Source organism: Schistocerca serialis, chromosome 3 (assembly GCF_023864345.2).
Source record: "Schistocerca serialis cubense isolate TAMUIC-IGC-003099 chromosome 3, iqSchSeri2.2, whole genome shotgun sequence".
In the NCBI taxonomy this organism is placed as follows: domain Eukaryota; kingdom Metazoa; phylum Arthropoda; class Insecta; order Orthoptera; family Acrididae; genus Schistocerca; species Schistocerca serialis.
The window spans coordinates 541,901,037-541,921,488 of record NC_064640.1 but is presented as its reverse complement, the minus strand read 5'-3'; the positions used below and the strand labels follow the sequence as shown (position 1 = coordinate 541,921,488).

Below are 20,452 nucleotides of genomic sequence, written 5' to 3'. Positions count from 1 at the left end.
ACTCACTTCCTGAATTACTGTAGTCTAATGTTCTTCCCTTTATACAACACACCATTTTTCCTGTGTATAAGAGTGAAACATAGAACTCCATACAGCTACATCATCTTTTCTTCATTCCTTTCTTCATTCCTTATATCACTCCTCTCTCTACCTTCAATTTGACAACTATATGTATAGGTTTTCATCAATTTTAGTTCTACAATTGTGTGTATCATTACCAGCATTTTTCTGCTATCATTAATTGAAATCAAATTTATATTATTATATTATGTTTTTATTATTTTGATATTTGTAAATAATGTAGACTACAGGGTAAATGTCCAAATATGTCATTTCTTAGGAACTAAATATAAATTTCTGGCTTTGGCTGACAGCACCCGGCCCACTAATATATCTGGGCACCTCAGCAAAGCACAGCCTCCATATGTTCCTTTTTAACTGAAGTTAAGTAACATTTTTGTAATTCAGTACAGTGAAAAACAGGAATTAAACATTTCTTTCAATGATGCAACAGTGTCAATGCCCAGTGAGTAAACTATTAAAAGTTAGTCGTCATACTGCTTGCCTAGGAGGCAACAGTTGGTGAGGAAGTTCCCATCCCTGGGGCATCATTAGGAAGTCTAAAACTAAGGAAACTAAGAGGAATCCTGTCAACACAGCAATAAGAAAGTATGTCGCCAATAGAGGAATAAAAATATAACTAGCTGCTTGCATGACAAGAGGTTCTCAGCAGAAGGTAATTACAGCAAGAAATATATGCAAAGGTAAGAAGAGGATTAGCCAAGTAGAGGGTGTGTTCCACGATCACAGAACTGCAAATAAGAGTGTGTGTTAGAAATGCAACATTTCTGTCCAAGTTGTGTTACTCTACAACAATAGAATGAATTAATTTGGGAGCTCTTTACGTACACCTTTTTCGCAAAAAAGAAAAGTATAACAAGCTGCCTGGGAAAGTTATATAGGCCTGCATCAGTACGAAGTTTCAGTTTTCCATGCTAGTTTAACTATATCTTAGACTGCTGGAGTTATGACACGACATACAAACGATATTTTTTCCTTACATAATGGATTTGACCACCTCCCAAAAAAATTAACATTGCCATTTTCATCTTACATCTGGGAAGTGGAAAACGATGCCTTTTAAATCATGAGCAACTTCCCAGATTTACATGCCTTACAGCTTTCTGAAGTAGAAAAGGTGATAAAGGAAATGAAAGAGTGGTACCACTGTTGGATTGGATGGTCTTCCTATAGAATTATTTCAGTGTTTGGACAAAAAGGGCAGAGCTGAAATGACAGCTTTGTGTAATGTTGTATAAGAAAGTGGCACATGGCCAGAATACTTTGTCAAGACTGATTGTTTCAATCCCCAAAATAATCAAGCACCAAGAAATGCACAGGATATAGCACAGTAAGTATAATGTTTCATGCTGCCAAAATTGTATTGAAGGTACTGAATCAAAGATAGATACGTGTAATGGAAGAGAAAGTAGAAGAAAAGAAATTTGGTTTCAGAAAAGGGAGAGGTACTAGAGACACTACTGGACTAAATACAATGACTGGTGAAATACATACAGAAAGAAGAAAAGGAATGAGTTTGTGCATCACAGACATAGAAAAGGCCCTTGACAGAGTGAAATGGGACAAGATGAAGGAAATTCTAAAATTGAAGGAACGTGAACTGAAAGGTCTAATGAAGGAGTGAAAACCAAGGCAGAAAGCATGTTACTGGCTTGAAATCTGAAGAGAGATTTATCAAATATCTGAAGAGAGGTTTATCAAATATAGGTTTGTCTCTCACCAAACTCTATTTACCATATATATCAAAGACTTGATGATGAAGATGCTAGAAGTAGAGAAGGAAGGAGTAAGCTAAAGAGGCCAGAAGATATACTGCATCACATCTGCTGAAACATGGTAGTACATAGGAAGTAATCTCTTTTCAAAGAACATTATACAGACTTGGAGAAATGCAAGTGTATGCATGAAAATTGACTAAGATAATGAGAGTACATGACAAAGAAGATATGGAAGCGAAAACAATGAAAGGTCAAAAAGAACATGTTGCACCGTTCAGATATTTACAGAGCAAGCTAACTGATACTGAGATGAACGGAAAATGATTAAGATCAAGAACTGCTACAGCAAAGCAAGCTTTCCAGAAAAAGAAACACTTGTTATGTAGCAAATTGGTGTTGGAATTAAGAAAAATGGTGATTAGATTCTTCATGCGGAGTTTTTGTGTATGGCTATGAAAGCAGTACATTGGAGGAGAGGAAAAGAGATGAAACTGAAGCATTTCAGACATGCGTTTGGAAGAGAATGGAGAAAATAAAATTTGTGGATAAGAACAATGAAGAACCAAAAAGGGTAAAGAAACTAATAACTCTCCTAAACCTGGTTAAGAAAATGATAGTGTGACTGGGACATATATTGAAAGGAAAAGAAATTCTGACAGCAACTATTGAGGGTACAGAGTCAAATAGGGAAGAGAAGAATAAAAATGAGGGATGAAGTGCAATGAGGAAGATACCAGATTATGAAGCAGCTGGTCTCAAACAGGGTCAAAAAGAGACAGCAACGGAGTTGGGAACCTGCCAATAGGCAGAACACCTTATATGATGATTCCATGCCCTTTGGCTTGGTCCTTGACATGTTAAGACTCCTTTAGTTTTGGACTGAGAGCTGCTTAGTTCCCCACTATGTTCATCTTAAAAAACATCATGAAACAAGTCGAACAATATGTAAACTACTACTCATATCATCGGTGTAGGTGAACGAATGTAGAGCAAGAGGGGGAAACTGGAGGATGATGATAAAGTTAAATACTCAGTGTGTAGACACAAAGCAATCACCATCCCAAAGGCTGGCTTTAACAGCAGAATGCATGGTCTTATTGTAGGTAATATTTCATTACATTTATCTAGATAGGTATAAACAGACCTATAGGTTTATATGGAAAGTTTATCGTTGTGAAACTCAGCATTTTCACCATTCTGAGTTGTGAAAATCACATTCAATGGAAAATAAATAAATAAAAATGACATCAAAGGACCAATCACTGACCTATATTTGTACTTATAGTCAAACTTTAACAACTAACTCCCTAAACCAGTGTGTACATACTTAACTGTAAAGGATTATATTTAAAAATCATCAAATATAAGCAGCCAGATGCAGTTATTCTGAATTACCATCATTCATTGTCAAGAACAATGGTCTAAAAACATATAAAAAATTTATCACAGTTGCTTCCATGAAATTCACTTACCAACATGTTTTGCAAGCTTCAAGGAGTCTAATTTGTTTGCAATTAACTCCTCACTTGTTGGTATATTGATGCCCATGTAACAAGGATATTTCACAGGAGGTGAAGCCACTCTTATATGGACCTAGAAATGCACAGATTTTAATTGAATTACATGATGAACAGCAGGGTAATAAGATACAGTTTCTTCAAAGTCATTATATGCACCTATATCTATAAAATGCAGATTAAGTCATTTGAATGAGCAATTAAAAATTAATGACAAACTAAATTTTACTCTCCTTCCTGAAACTAAATGTTTTACAAGTATCTATAAGCTAATACACAAACTACATTTGGCAAACTTGAATTTTATTGCCACCATCCTGTGAAATTAAGGACAGATGTTACTAGCTATTATGTAACAACTACAAAGCACATTCAGCAAGGCAGTCTAAGAGCCAATTATGCATACTGACAACAGCTTTGAGACTTATTTTGTTCAAACACTTACATGAATATATTCAAACTGGATCTGAAACTCTAAGCTTATGTTTTCATACATAAAAGAGAGCATAGAAGTTTAATTGCTCCAGAACAGATTTCTGTCAGCCACTAAAAACAAATTAAGACCTGTACTAATTTTCTTGGGTAAAACATTTCACAACATTCAAAGAGTTCTAGGTCAAAAATGAGTCACACACCAACACATGCTGTGACCAATAGTTCCTTAGTACTGAAAGCAGTTTTGTTCATTTTGCATTGAGTTGAAAAATATTGTAGGTTCCCCACACAAAATATTACAAACATAATAATTTATTATATTACAAACGAAGATATTACTTGTAATGTATTAATATATGGCATTTTATTACTAGAGCCCATTAAAATAAAATCAAGTTATGAATGAAACATATGTGACACTTGTGTAATAGTCAACAATATTTATTATTTTACACCATTTGGTTTCAGGCTACAAAGGAGGGGACTTCAGTGAAAATGTTATGTAAAATTATTGAACTTACACAAAATATGTGACACATTAAACAATGTGCTATATCACAAATTAAAACAGTTTTTCTGAGCGGAATATAAACTGAACAATGAACTTTGGGAGTGGCTGAACAAAATAATCTTGTCCTTAACAGATCCAGTATTACTAGTAGGTAAGATATGAAAATGAGATTAAGTAGGTAAGTGAAACAGCAGTGATCATACAAAGTAAAAATTTTGAACAGGGCAAATAAACTATAGTAAATGGTATAAAAGAAGAAAATGGGGTACGTGAGTAGGAGAGGTAATTTACAACATTGTCTGGATGGGATTATGAGTAGTACCTGCATTTAGAGGAAGCAACTGAGGGAACTGTGTTTGATCATTAAGTATTAAGCTTAAGGAAACTGGCATGTTTGTTAATTTCCATTATTTCAAAGGGAGTTAATCTTCCTCCCTTTATGTATGACATATTACTTCATGTTGCACCTTATGGCTTTCCTTAAGCAGATGTTCTGCAAATGTAGCTTTCCTGAGTTCCCAAGTTCTATAGTGTTCCTTCAAACAAGTTCATATTCCCCTATCAGACTAACCAATACAGAATTTGCCACAATTACAATCTTTTACAAAGCTGAAGTGCTGTTTTTACCACTGGGCAAAAAGTGACCAGTTGAGCAGTGTACATAAAATGATGCTTCGAAGTTTCTAGATTTAAGGTTCCATCTTTCAGGGTCTTCATTCTCAGTTCCATGTTGGAAATTAGCCAGTGTTTTCATGTCCTGATCAAAATCAGCCAGTGTTTTCATGTCCTGACCAAAATCAAAATCAAGTTTAAACCTATTATGGTACAGTTCAGTTGACTTGGTGAACAAGTTAAAAGATATCCAAATTCCCACTAAAGAGTCAACCTAGTTTCTTTTGATGGCAGTAATTTATTCACTAATATACCAGTACATGAGTGCCTAAACATTCTCACAGACTTACCAGGTAAGTCAGGAGTTAACCCAGCTGTCACAGATGACATAAAATTAGGTAGACACACTTGCCTAACACAAAATTACTTTAGTTTCAATGGCAAGATATATGACAGTAGGATGATCAAATTCTATATAGGTCAGTCTGGCAGGGCAATATGCACCCTCTTGAAAGGACACCAAAAAAGTTGGAAACTCAGAAAAGGAGACCCTACCACCTGCTTAAAGAAGGCCACAGTTACTAGGTGCAACATGAAGTATTTCATTACATCCATAAAGGGAAGAAAACAAACTACTTTGAAATAATGTAAATTAATAATCATATGTCAATTTCACCAAGCTTCGTACTTAATGATCAAACATGGTTCCCACACTGGCCTCTTCTAACTGCAGATACTACTCATAAGCCCATCCAGACAATGTTGTAAATTACCCCTCCTACTCACATGCCCCATTTTTCCCCCTTTATACTTTTTACTGTAGTTTCATTTGCCCTGGTAAAAAATTTTTGCTTTGTATCATCACAGCTGTTTCACTTGCCTGCTGAATCTCATTTGTATAACTAGTAATACTGGACCTGTTAAAGAAAAGATTATTTTATTCAGCCACTCCCTTGGAATATCTCACCAAAGTTCACTGTTCAGTATATTTTCTGCTTAGAACAGTTGTTGTAATTTGTTACGTAGCCCAATTATTTAATGTGTTACATATTCTGTCAAAGTTCAATAATTTTACATATCATTTTCACTGAAATAATTCCTCTACTTTTTAGTCTGAAACCAAATATTAAGAAATGTCATATTTGGCAACTAACTGAGATGTTCTGTTAGGCACTAGTTTAAAATCTTTGATTCCACAAAATTTCACAGCTACACATTCTGTATTTATCATAGTTCCTGATTACAGTGTAACAGCCAAAAGTCAGTTTATAAAATAATAAAATATTGTAGAATGTCACACCAGAGCTTTGTGTTTTTCATTCATGATGTATAAAATATTCTACCAAGAACCTACGGAACAGTCAGCCAATGAACAATCAAGTTATTGTAATATAGGCTTGTCTATTTTCTGAGCAGATACTATGATTATAAATGCATAAACTTTACCTCACTGGCACCAGCATCTCTCAGTAATTTTATAATTGGTCCGATAGTATTCCCTCTTACAATGGAATCATCAATCAAAACTATTTTCTTTCCTCTCACATTCTCAGATAAAGCTCCAAATTTCTTTGCTACACCAAGCTGTCGAAGTCGAGTACTCGGCTGGATAAAGGTTCTTCCAACATACCGGTTTTTACACAGAACTTCAGCGAAAGGAATTTCAGACTGTAATACAAATAAAGATTTAAAGAAAAAACCAAGCACAACCTAATAAACTGTTTTTTTTCTGTTATTATCAATGATTCAATTTAATCAATGCAACAATGGAAGCTAAATGGATGAAAACATAATGTAAAGGTTTCAGGTAAATGTAACCTTATACTGGAAATTTACTGAAACATTTGTAATATGCAACACAAAAAAATTACTAAGAATGGGAAGAAACAAGCTCAGGCAAGAAATATGGTTGTGCAGTATTTGTCTGTCAGTCTGACAGATTACAACTGAGTAAACATAGTTTACATCAAATATAGAAGCTATGAATTAAAAGTTTAAGAAGTTACAAGAACACAGTTTTACATTATTCACATTTAAAGTTTAAAGATACAGAAACCAAAACTGTTGGGGGGGGGGGGGGGGGGGGGGGGAAGGAGAAGAAAATTCAGATGCCACACAAAACCATAAGAACAGTTTTCAAGAACTCTGTGAAAATACTGATACTGCCACATGTGAAAGAAACTATTAGAAACCCTGCATTAAATACAGATAAATTATAATTACTGAATTAAAGGGTGCGATAGTTCAACATAGATAAAATGAACAAAGCCTTAAATTCTGTTAGTAATAGTATAAGGGACAGTCAGATGAAAATGAGACAGGTGGGAAGAAAATTAAGTAAACTGATTATTATTTCAAAATTAATTGCCATAACTGTTAATACATTTGTCCCACTGTGACACAAAATGGTGAATGGCTTCATATAAAAATGTTTGTGGTTGTCTATGGAACCATGATTGTATCCTGGTGTGCACCTCTTTGTCTGAAGCAAATTGACAGCCACGAATGCCTTTCTTCAGGGCTCCAAAAATATGGAAATCACATGGAGAGGGTTCAGGACCATATGAAGGACATGTAAGGGCTCTCCAGTGAAACTTCTGCAGTGTATCAAAACAACGTATTTTGGAGTCTTGAAGAAAGGCATTTGTGCCATCGATTTGCTTCGGACAAAGAGGTGCACACCAGTGTACAATCATGGTTTCATGGGCAACTGCAAAAATTTTTCCATGAAGGCACTGGGCATCTTGTATCTCAGTGAGTAACTGTATTAACAGTTACAGCAATTGATTTTGAAATAATAAACAATTTACCCACTTTTTTCCATCTGTCTTGTTTTCATTGACTGGCCCATACAGAATGAGTAGAACATGTACACAAACAACACAGAAAACAAAGAAAAGTGAAGGAATCAGAGGGCTGGATGGGCACAGACAGGGAAAGGACATTAGTGTGACAGAAAACAAAATGTGGAACAATATGAAAAAAAAAACACAAAAAATATTTTTAAGTTCAAAGAAAAAGGAATTAATTACTAATTATCTATGAAGAAGGACATTGTCTGGAAGATCAGTAAATTTTTCAATTTGTTTATGTGCCTGTCAACAGGTCAACACCTGTTATATGGTGAGAGGTTACCTTTACTCCTTCCTTTATTTGGATTCCTCCCAGTACTATAAAAGAACAATTATGACTTACTGAATAACTCTCTAGTATACTCAGATAAAAATGACAACTCTGTCTCTAACAACACACAAATTTGTGCACACAAATATCTTTAATTATTTGCAAAATAAAAAATGGCAAATTATTAGACAGTATTTCACAGCAGCATTGCAAATTGCTTTGGTGTAACATTCTGTTCTGGTTACTTAGTGGTTGTAATTTATAGTGATACCTATATCTATGTGACTTTGAAGTTTATGATTTTAAAATATTCCTGTCTCAAGTCTCCGGTAGCTTTGCTAACAAACTTTTTTTGAGTTATCCAGAGACTTCAAGTAATCTTAAATCTAAATGCAAGATGCAGTCAAAGCTGCTGCAAACTGTTTCTCCCAATATTTACTTTTAATGTTTTCCTAACAGGAGTGGATACTTTGGTGGTCTCATGTTGTGTTACACAGAAAAATATGAACTTTTTAAAGCAGAGACCACCACCTACCCCCTACATTTTGAAACTGAATTTTGTCTGAGAAAGTACATACTAAAAGTGAAGGTTCTTACATGGCATTTATAACACCATCACTCCTAAACACACATATTCTGGGACTTAATTGAATGGCATAATTTTTCTCAACGAATTATGGACCTTACAACCAATACCAACTTCAGTAACTTCTGACATCCATAGCCCATGACAGTCTCCCTGTTTTTGCTAACCTGGGTACGCTGCATATTTCTGCATTATGACATGCCCCTGCTTTCTTATTTCTGCAATGGATGAGTAATCTAGCTATTATTTATTCAGTTTCTGGTTACCCTGCCTTCTAAATTTTTTCAAATATCTTCACAGTCATTTCTCTAAATCCAATACATTTGCACTTATACAGGGTGAGTCAGCAGGAAAGGTACATGTTTTGAGATGCAATAGTATCAGTGATTCTGAACAAAAAACTTCATGTGGACATATGCCCTATTGTGAATGGTTTCTGACATAGATCACGTTTAATATCACTTTTGTATGTTTTTCTTTAATAACTCGAAAACCGCACACTCCAACGAAAATGTGTCTCAGTACACAATTAAACTAAATTACATTTGCTACAAAAGAAGGCCCTATTTATTTTTTGTCTAGGACTAAGAGTTTGCACAGAAAGATCGCGAGAATACTGCAAACCTCGTGCGACATGCGTGTGCTGTAGTTTAGGTCCTTTTTGTAGGCCAGTTAGAGGTAGTTTTCCAACTTGATAGACCACAAGTGCCCTGTATCAAAATGTTTGTCTCAACTTCCTCTATATTACTGTGGTACATTGTAAACAATGACAATGAATAATACAGAAAATAAATAGAAATGTACATTAAAAGTGTTCTATCTCAGAAACCATTTGGAATCCACATCAAGTTTTTTGTTCAGAATCACTAATGCTATCACTCCTCAAAACACATACCTTTCTTCCTGACACACCCTGTACATGATTTTTGGGGAATCTATTTTGTTTTGATTTATTGATAGACTTTGCTGTCATCTGCTCACTTGTGGATTACAGCCTTTTGACACCTTGTTTCTATAGTCTGAAAGCTGTTTTTACCTTTGGTGGCTATTATAAGCTGTAAAATGTAAAGGGAAGACACACACTGTGTTCCCTTGGACATTTTTGAATACTGACTGTTCCCATGTAGAGTCTATTTTGAGTTCAAAATAAACCACTACTTAACTCTTTCATACCATTATGAGACAATATATCACTTTACTCCTTTCCTTAAGAACTGCAAAATTCACAATTTTTCCATGATAAATAAACAAAATAAAAGTACCTCCTGGGAATATCCATGTGCTGCTGCTGTCCCAGATTCAGGGACTGAGCTCACAATATCAGCATCAACATAAGCTTCCCTTGCCAGAACTCTGCCACACTCCATTCGAACAGAGTACACCATTTGGCCTGGAAAAATGTGAGTTATTATTTCATTTCAATACACAGTTATCCAGCTTTCAAAGACTCCACTCTGTTGACGTACCTTCAAAAATACTATCAGAGCGAGCAAAGTATACGTATTCAAAGATACAGAAAGCTTGAGGCTTTGCATTTGGTCTGGAAACAATGCTAATTGTCTTGATACCATGTTTAGTTAATTCCACAATTTCACCAGGATACACTTCACGTACATAACGAGCTCCAATTGAAAGAAAGCCACAAGATTCTGAAGAAATAACCCAACCTTCACCTTCTTCCTCCTCTTCTGATGGCTCACCTGCAACAGCGAGATATACTTAAATACCACTGTTTTTCACTTTCTGATGTTAAGTTCCATCACTTACTAAGGCCATGCCATAATGATTCTCTCAATAAATTGGTTTCACACATAATCCTTAGCACTGTATCTTATTACAGACAACAGTATTCATTTTGTTACCAACTCATTAAAATTTCATGAAAATGTACAAATAATATTCTTTAGAAACTATATATTCTTTGCAAAAATAGTTTTAAATTACTTTATGCCACATTGTATGCAACTCAAAAATTATTTGTCTGTCGTAAATCAAGGAATCAATGTGTATCAGTTCTTACAGGTAATGTGGATTAAACTCAATGAGCAACCAATTTGCTAAGTATAATGCAGTAAATGTATAACAATAACTTACTATCTTTAAGTTTTATGGGTACTATTTTCCCAATGCAAAGTGGTCTGTTGCCATAAGGATCTCTTACTCCATATATATGATCATCCTGCATGATCACCAATGAGTATGAGAGTGGAGCAAGTTGCATTAGGTGTTTTATCCTTGCTGGCCAGTCAGGGCCATTTGTTTCACCATCAGGTGGATTCAGACAAAGAGCTTGTGTGATCAGTTCACTGTCCGAGTGTGTTGAAAGACCAACACCACGAGCCAGCACCTATTTAGTAAAAGAAACAATTAGAAACAGGAAAGACTTTAAAGACATATTCAGAATATACCAATTATATAACATTCCATTGTTCTATTTTAAATAGTGGAAAAAGTAAACATAAATCACTCAGCATGAAGAAGAGTTGTTAAGAGATCAACTAGAACATAAACAAAATTTAAATTGTTACTAAACTTTCAGCCATGTTCTTTTTTTTTCATACAGGTGAGTGACTAAAAAAAAAATAACACACACACACACACACACACACACACACACACACACACACACACACACACACACACACACACAAGAAAGAGAGAGAGAGAGAGAGAGAGAGAGAGAGAGAGAGAGAGAGAGAGAGAGAGTCTCACTCATTCACTACTACCACCACTGTCCTGGAGCTGCAGACTGACTGGTGTGAAGGGTTGTGTCAGATGGAGGGAGGAAGGAAGGAAGGAAGATTCAGTTTTATGTCCCGTCAAAAGTGGGGTTGTTAGAGATGAAGCACAAATTCAGATTATAAAAGGAAATATGTTTTGCATTTGCCTGGAACGATTTAAGGAAATAACAGAAAAACCAAATCCAGAAGACCAGATGGGATCTGAACAATCATCTTCCTGAATGAGAGTCCTGTCTGCTAACCACTGTGCCATGTAACTTGATGTTTCAGGTGTAGGCAGTATAAGGAGCAAGGAGGAGTTTTGGTGAAGGGAGGGGTGGGGTGGGGGTGGGGGGGAGGGGAGGGAAAAATAATGCTAGAGCTTAATGTCCCATTGATAATGAGGTCATTTTGGATGGAACAGAAGCTCAGTTTAGTGAGAAGGGGGAAGGAAATCAGTCATGACCTTTCAAGGGAACCATTCCAGAATTTGCCTCATGTGATTTAGGCAAATCATGGAAAAATCTGAATGGCTTGACAGTGATTTGAACAGTGGAGGGAAAAGAGCCCAACACCAGGGCTGGATGGGTAGCAATGGTATGAGACAGAATTGTGGCACATGAGTCATGACCCTGTGGAAGACTCCCAGCGCAGCCACCTAGTGCATCGTATACAAGGGTAGTTTGGAAAGTTCTTGGAACAGAATAGAAAAAAAGTACTTACATCACTGAAACTTTTTTTATTTTCATTGTAGTTTCCTTGTAGGTTAATGCACTTGGTCCAACAATGCGCCTGTGCCTTGATATCATCTCAAAATTGAGTTTCCTCCAGGTCTGCAAAATAGTTGTCAACTCCGGCTATCAATTCTTCATTTGAAGTAAATCTTCGTTCACCAAAATAAATTTTCAGTTTTGAGAAGAGATTGAAGTCTAGTGAAGCCTTATCAGGTGAATAGGGTAGGTGTGGCAACAATTCATACCTTAGTTCGTATAATTTTGCCATGGTGAAGGCACATGTGGGCAGGCGCACATTGTCTTGATGGAAGATGACTTTCTTCCTTGCTAAACCAGGCCTTTTTTTCGTGTATCTTTTCTTGAAATTTGCCCAGGAGGTTAGCATAGTATTCTCCAGCGATTGTTTGCCCAGTGGAGAGATAATCTACAAACAGAATCCCTTTCAAATCCCAGAACACTGATGCTATGACCTTTCCTGCCGAAGGAATTGTCTTTGCTTTCTTTGGTGGCAGAGAATCGGCATGTTTCCACTGCTTTGACTGTTGTTTTGTCCCTGGGGTATAGTAGTGCACCCAAGTTTCATCTGTGGTCACAAAGCAGTGAAAAAAATCTTGTTCATTTCTCCTAAAATGGGCCAAACATTGTTCCGATATGTCCATTCTCATGCGTTTTTGATCCAGCGTCAAAAGTTGCGGCACCCATCTTGCAGATATTTTTTTTCCTTTTCCAATTCTTCAGTTAAAATGTGATATACCCTTTGGGATGACACCTGGCAAGCATGAGAAATTTCACACACTTTCAATCGGCAATCTTCCATGACCATTTTTTGCACTTTTGCAATGATTTCTGTAGTAGTGACACATCTTGGCTGACCCCTGCACGCATCACCATCCAAGCTCTCCTGATCAAATTTAAATTCATTTGTCCACTTGGCAACAGTTGAATATGAAGGAGCAGAGTCTTCCAGTGTATTCTGGAAATCAGAATGAATATCCTTTGCTTTCATACCTTTCTTTACGGAGTACTTAATCATTGCTCGAATCTCTATTTTTTCTAGCTTTGCAAATCACTACGCAGCAACAACAACAGAGCCACATCACCGCCACAGCTCTCTTCCAAGAGCACTGACATGGCATGTGTTTACAGGCAGCAGTTCAATGAATATTACATGAACAACTCGTTGCACTATCACTGACCTCTCGTGGTGATTCCGAGAACTTTTCAAACTGTCCTCGTACTTCTCTTGTCACAGGTTTATCTTGCCCTATCAGAGGCAAGTACATCTGTGAACGCAATGATGTCATATTCCAACTCTGGTGTAACTTGTGGACAGACATATGTGCATATGAACACTAATCAGATGTCCACACAAATGAATGATCACTGCCAAACTGTGACCAAGAGTAAAATTGATACTTAGCAGCACATAATGGCAGTGAGCACAACATGCAAAACATCAATGCTTGCTTCACAGTCCATGACATTTGGAGCCCCATCCCCCCCCCCCCCTTTTCCACCTCAAAATCAACTTTTGCGAACTATATACATAGATGGGACTGGTCCTAACGACACATCCTTCAATTCTTCCAGCCCCAATTTCATCTGTCCCCTATCCACCTATCTGCCACTTCACTACATTAATCTGCACTTGCACCGTCCTCACTCCAGTCTCCCTGATACCACATTCGTCTCCCATGCCACTGCTGCCTCTTTCTCCCAGTCATCAGTCCTCCTTGCTTCCACCACTCTCTTCTTCACCACTAAAGCCTGTTGATATCACTCACTCCACACCTCAGTGTGGCTACAACATTCCATAATGTTTCTCTCTCTCTCTCTCTCTCTCTCTCTCTCTCTCTCTCTCTCTCGGTGTGTGTGTGTGTGTGTGTGTGTGTGTGTGTGTGTGTGTGTGTGTGTGTTTTTCCAATCTTGTTATGTGGATGTTGACTGCTCAAGGCCTGAACTACATAGTATGCCATTACCTCTTCTGCTTCCATTATTTGTGTTACATCCAAGGAATTGCCAGTATCATACTGATCCATTTTGATGCTCATAATATAACCTGCGTGGTTACTTAAGGATCACAGAAACTTGTTATCATATCTGAAGGAGGAAAAAGAGAGGCACTAGAATATGGATCTGGTCATTAAAATATCAACATCAAAGAAATTTAGGATAATAGTTTCTGTCTTGCTATTGATACTGCACACAGAAAGAAGTGACTTTTCTCATGTCTAGAAACTGTTCACAGTGTTATAAAGAAGCTACTGAAAATTTCATGAAGAAGCTGCTAAAAGAATTATTAACTTTTATCATTTCAGTGTCTGGTCAGATTTTGATACCTGTTTTAACATAATTTGAGTCAACCAAATAATAATGCATTGTACTTTCTTTGTGTTTCTTGTGAATTTGTCTCTCTCTTTAAAATTGTTTTGTTATTATGTTGTTATATCTACATTCACAGATGACAGAGAAAGACTGAATAAGCAGATCTGCCAGTTTCTCCTTGTATTCAACCAAGAGTATGCTAAATGAGATGCTTTATTGCCCAGTTCAGCAAAAAAACCTCATATTAGAAACCAGAACTTAATAGAAGTTCTGAATAACTGTGTTCTGCAGAAGGATTATTTTGTAATCATGCTGTTGATCTAATTATATTAGCTCTAAACATAGCTGATTGGTATGTAATTATTCTTTCTCATATATTAACAATGGATATAATAATCCCAACAATTGAAATAGTGGATCCAACACTTGATAGTTCATTTTGTAAGTTACTTTATAGTTAAGTACATCACCTTGATAAATATCAGATATAGTATTGAAATTATCAGCAAGGAAAAACACTGCCTCTGTAGCTGAGGTTGTTCATGTATGGCAGTGGTGTCATGCTTGACTCAGAGGTTAGCCAGTTTGAATCCTAGTGGTAAATGAAATTTTTGCCATGAGTATTTGGCCGACAACAGGGAGAGTGGTCCCAATTAAATTTCAAATCTCTTTGCAGTGTCTTGTGAAGTGATGGTATGTACCACTGCCAATGGTGAGCCAATTGCCAGATGGGTGCATTAAGCTTGGCAGCCTCTTGATTCTATTCGAGAGAAGTAGGCTGTGTGTCGGCATCAAATTTCAACCGCTCCTTTCTCTTGATACCACCACCACCACCACCACCACCACCACCACCACCACCACCACCATCACCATCACCATCCTCTAACATAAACATAATGCTACACTATATATGCATCTGTTACACTTACCTACACACTGCAAATACCCATTCAATACAACTCTCACATATCCACAAGGAAAGGGGTTAATGCATGTAGAGGAAGAACACCTTTTCAGACTGGCTGCTCAAACCACCCCTTGGGTTATTTAAGCCAAGAATGCCATATAACTTTTACATTTCCTAACATAATATCCTTTGCAATGATCTCCAGCAAACCTTTCATGTGCTACAAAGTGCTGTGAAAGTCTAATTGGACTTTAGTATTTTGATAGACAATTTAATCCTAGAACCAAACATCCATAATAATTAAAGGTCATTCTCACAACTTTATCTTGATATGACTGCTGCTGATTTATTTTATTTTATTTTTTACTGCATCATGAATTTGTCACACTGAGTCCCAATATCACTGCCACAGAAGGAGGACATAACGTAAACTTGCGAAAGACAGTTTACTGGAGTCACTGTTACAAAAGGTAATGTAAAAATAATTATCCTCTCACAAATCAGCATTGTGTTGGGTTGGGTTGGGTTGTTTGGGGGAAGAGACCAAACAGCGAGGTGATCGGTCTCATCAGATTAGGGAAGGACGGGGAAGGAGGTCGGCCGTGCCCTTTCAAAGGAACCATCCCGCCATTTGCCTGAAGTGATCTAGGGAAATCACGGAAAACCTAAATCAGGATGGGCGGACGCGGGATTGAACCGTCGTCCTCCAGAATGTGAGTCCAGCATTGTGTATTGGAGATACTAGTGATATATAAATTGCATATCTCTGTACTGCCTACAGATGTTAAAGTAATAATTAATTTTGTGAAAAACTTTTTTAATTTTAACAGACATCTTGCATGTGATGTGATTACTCATCAGAGCTTAAAAGGGCAACAGCTTAGAACTGACAAGGGTACATTAAGGAGTTATATTTTTCAATTACCATCTTACGTAGTGAACCACAGTTAACAAGTTCTCCATTATGAGCAACTGCAAGAGGACCATGGGTTGTATGAACAACAAATGGCTGGCAATTAACTTCTTCAGATGCTGCACTTGTTGAGTACCGTGTATGTCCAATTCCCAAATTGCCTGTAAAAGCAGATTTAGCCATAAAACTTTTTAGGTAAAATTTTATAACACAGATTTTTATTATGATGCAATATTTTACAACTAACCAGTTTCACGCTAACACAGTTAGCTAATACTATAATACAGAAGATGTAGATGTACTGCAACCACACTGTTCTATTTCTTTCAACAGTAAATCTACAACAATACATGTAATCAATGCCTACCTTTTAATTTCTTCATAGATTCATCATTAAATACATTATTTATCATGCCCATGCCTTTGTGGACTCTGAAAGATTTGGCATTGTTTCCTTCACTGGTAACTATTCCAGCACTCTCCTGTCCTCTGAAAAGAGAAAGCCATAGATTATTATTGCTGCAATGCTTACACACACACACATTTTCTACAAGATGAGTCAGGAGGAAAGGTATATGCTTTGACAGTTGATGGAATTAGTGATTCTGGACAAAAAAGTCATATGAACATATGTCCTGTTCTTAACAGTTTCTGAGGAAACTGATGAATACATTGGGGGACAAGACAAATGTAGGTGACACTACATTAAACACTGTGTACATTTCCTCACACAAGATGTTCAAATAATACGAGGGTTGCCAGAAAGTAATGAACTGCATTTTTCTTCTCAGCCGAAAACAATATTATGAATGCAAAACATTACATATGTATTATTTGAAGTCTCCTGAGCGAGTGCGCCAAGTTTCTGTCACTTCAAACAGATAGTGTAGCTGCAGGACAGTTTCAGAATGGCTTCTGTAGGTGATGTAAGTTTCAAGCAACATGCAGTCATTGAATTTCTCACTGAAGAGAAAGAATCAATGGGGAATATTCACAAATACTTCTGCAAAGACTACGTGGCATCTGCAGTCGACAGAAGTACAGTTAGTCACCGGGCACAGAGGGCGAGTTCATCAGAAGGCGGTTCAGCGAAGCTCCAGGATTTGCAGTGGTCGGGAGACCATCCATAGCTGTCACACCTGACATGCTGTGACAAGCTGATGTTGTCATTCACCATTACAGGATGCCACTCGTGGAAGACTTTTCAAGAATGATGAGGAGGTGATTCACATAGTGAAGCACTGGCTCCGCCACCAGGACAACGATTGTTACTTACAGGGCATACATGTCCTTCTTACGCACTGGAGAAAGCTCATAGAATGGGATGGAGATTATGTGGAAAGATAGGGTGTGTAGATAAATCACCATTTTTTCATGTGTGTAATTCTCATTATGTTCAACAAAGAATTGTTGAAGAAATAAATGTGGTGCATTACTATCTGGGCAACCCTCACAATAATTTCATGTGGCTCACTGGCCTAAAGTTCACCATCAACCGCAACGCATTTTGCAGTTCTTGTAGACAGCTGCTGTGTAGCTGATCTCAGCTCATTAATACAGTCCTTTATGTAAGCACACACACATAGAAAATATGAGTGATAAGTTCCTCCGTTGTGTCCTCTCTGCATATGTAGACTCTGCTCTTATGCCAACCCCACAAACAGTAATCTAATGGAGGCCAAGAAATGACTACATGGTGACCAGTCCAATGCTCAGGATATGTTTCAGTGAGATACTGTGAAGTGTGCACTCAAAGGGTCAGTAAAGAGAACACTATGTAATCTAATGCTGCTTTGATTGTACTTGCATGCAAGTGCTGGTGAAGAAGGACATGCGACTGATGCTCTTTATTTTCAAACACTGGATGTCAGATATGGTTAAGAAAAGAGCATATGTTCCTCTGACTGTTGTTCCGAATCACCAGTACTATCACCCCTCAAAGCATGTACTTTACCTCCTGACTCATCCTGTATTATAAATCTCTTGAAAAATGGTGCAAGAACTAAACATTTCCCAGTTAATTATTTCCTCCATATATTATCTGTGCCCATATTCTAGAAGCAGCTGACACGCTAAAAACTCCGAGATAAAAAGAGTGAAATGCAGAACGTATAAGTGATAGCTATTTGTGCACAGATTGCCAAACAAGAAACTGAAATACCAGAAAGGGGCAATAGAGTCACAAACACACTCAAATTTCAAATTAATTGACCTGGCAGAGTTGAATTGATACCTTCTAGAACATGAGCTGAGTTATGGAATGCTATTGTTTCTACAAGGTTACTATAAAAACTTTCTCCAGCTCTCAAACACGTATCAATAAAATAACTGGATTGTAAGTTGTCCAGTACCTGTGCTGTAGTGCCACAAGCCCTAGGCAAATAACTTGGGCAACATCAACCTGTGTGGGCCAGTCGCCGGCAGCTATACAGCCAAACACACCACATTCGTGTGTTAAGCCAGTCTCTTCCTTGTTAACTGTGGTTATTTCCTCTGTCATCTGGAATTAATAACAATAATGTTAATTTGCTATTAATCTAGTAATTATTATTATTATTATTATTATTATTATTGTTACAAGACTGACGTTAAAAAAATCAGAACACCAATAAATGATTAATGTAGAGTAATGAAATTTTGGGAATATGTTTGACTATTTACCATATTTAAGTGATTAACATTGCAAGATGACATGTTAATGTAACCTCGAGACAAGCCATTGCAAATGTGAAACACTGGTACATTAATAACTGGTATAACCGCCAGAATGTTGAATGCAAGCATGTAACTGTGCATGAATTGTGTTTTACAGGTGCCGGATGTCAGTTTGTGAGATGGAGTTTCAGCCTTCTTGTACCTGTTCGGTGAATACAGGAATGTTTAATACTATTTGCGCATGATACTAGGGTTGTCGTTTGATAATATCCCAAATGTGCTCAACTGGAGGCGGATCTGGGGACTGAGCAGGCCAAGGCAACATGTCAACACACTGTAGAGTATGTTAGTTTACAACAGCGGTATGTGGTGTTATCCTTTTGGAAAACACCCTTGCGGCCTGGCCACTTGTGTAGAACACTACCACCACATAAAGATGCCCACTCATAAACTAACTGTCCCTGCTGCCAAAAACAAATCTGACACATATTATGTAAACTGAAGTTGGAGTGAAGAGAGAGAAAAAGAAAGGGAGGAAATTATTGATGTCAGCTGCATTGGGACTACATGCGGTATCAGCAATGATGAGTGAAAACGTGTGCCGGATCAGAATTCGAACCCAAGATCTCCTGCTTATTAGGCAGCTGTATTAACCACTGTGCCATCCGGACACTGTGTTCATCGCAACTGCACAGACTATCTCAACACGGCCGATCCAAACTCCCACCTAGGATCACCCATCCGCAGCTCCCATCAATGTCCTCCATGCCTGCTACTTTGAGAATTCCGCAGGAAGTCGAATGTAATTGTGCACTCGCAATAAAGGTGGTGGATTCATTGCCCATTGCGGCGAATCAATTATATGAATGTGTGGTGTCTTCTCCTTCAGACGTGGCCACTGCACACAGGTGGCGCTAGGCAAATCACAAGAAGATGAGTGAGCCAAGACAGCACGGGAAAGACCACCCCATCCCTGCCCCACTAAGAAAAAAAAAATAGAGAGAGTAGCTCCCTGTGGCATAAATTACTGAAAAAAAAGCACCACCCTAATTTATACGCTTGCGTAGACATACCTTGCAGATTTGTGTTCATAGTTCTACTATTAAGTGAAATGCTGATAACTTCGATTTTATATTGCGTAAATTAGGACTTTGTCGAGGTAGTGTGTGTTTGTTCGTGTTATTCTTCTCAAATTACATAAAGGTCAAATTACATAAAGGTCAAATTACATAAAGGTCAAATTACATAAAGGTCAAATTACATAAAGGTCAAATTACATAAAGGTCAAATTACATAAAGGTCAAATTTTTGGATGAACGCTTTTAAAATCATGTATTTCTCTGAACTGCAATTTCCTGGTAGAAGTTCTGCTTCTGGAATGTACTAAACACTCACGCTAACTAATTATCATCACCAACACCGCCACCACCTTTGATGTTCATCCAATAGTTTCGCATCCTCTGGCTGTGTCCTCCCTTCCTCTCCTTTGTCCGGAGGACACAAGTGGTTTGCCCTGGAACGTCACTGGGTTAAGCATTCTCTTGAGGGACGTCCTATTATAATAATCTTACGAATAGGAGCCACATGAAAGTGGCAGTGACGACGAGTTATGTTT

The 20,452-nt window shown here is 37.4% G+C and overlaps 1 protein-coding gene across 4 annotated transcripts in view; it reads right to left on the bottom strand.

Annotated features, from left to right (window-relative positions):
• The window catches only part of LOC126470417 (amidophosphoribosyltransferase-like), a 262,045-nt gene that overhangs the window by 7,107 nt on the left and 234,486 nt on the right, over positions 1–20,452 (bottom strand). For all 4 annotated transcript variants that reach the window (XM_050098270.1, XM_050098272.1, XM_050098271.1 and 1 more), the window contains 8 exons: positions 18,534–18,682; positions 16,550–16,671; positions 16,195–16,343; positions 10,678–10,930; positions 10,050–10,283; positions 9,846–9,973; positions 6,321–6,542; positions 3,272–3,392 (listed from right to left, as the gene is read on the bottom strand). In XM_050098270.1, the coding sequence (XP_049954227.1) occupies positions 3,272–3,392; positions 6,321–6,542; positions 9,846–9,973; positions 10,050–10,283; positions 10,678–10,930; positions 16,195–16,343; positions 16,550–16,671; positions 18,534–18,682 (1,378 nt within the window). The remainder of the gene's footprint in view (positions 1–3,271; positions 3,393–6,320; positions 6,543–9,845; positions 9,974–10,049; positions 10,284–10,677; positions 10,931–16,194; positions 16,344–16,549; positions 16,672–18,533; positions 18,683–20,452) is intronic.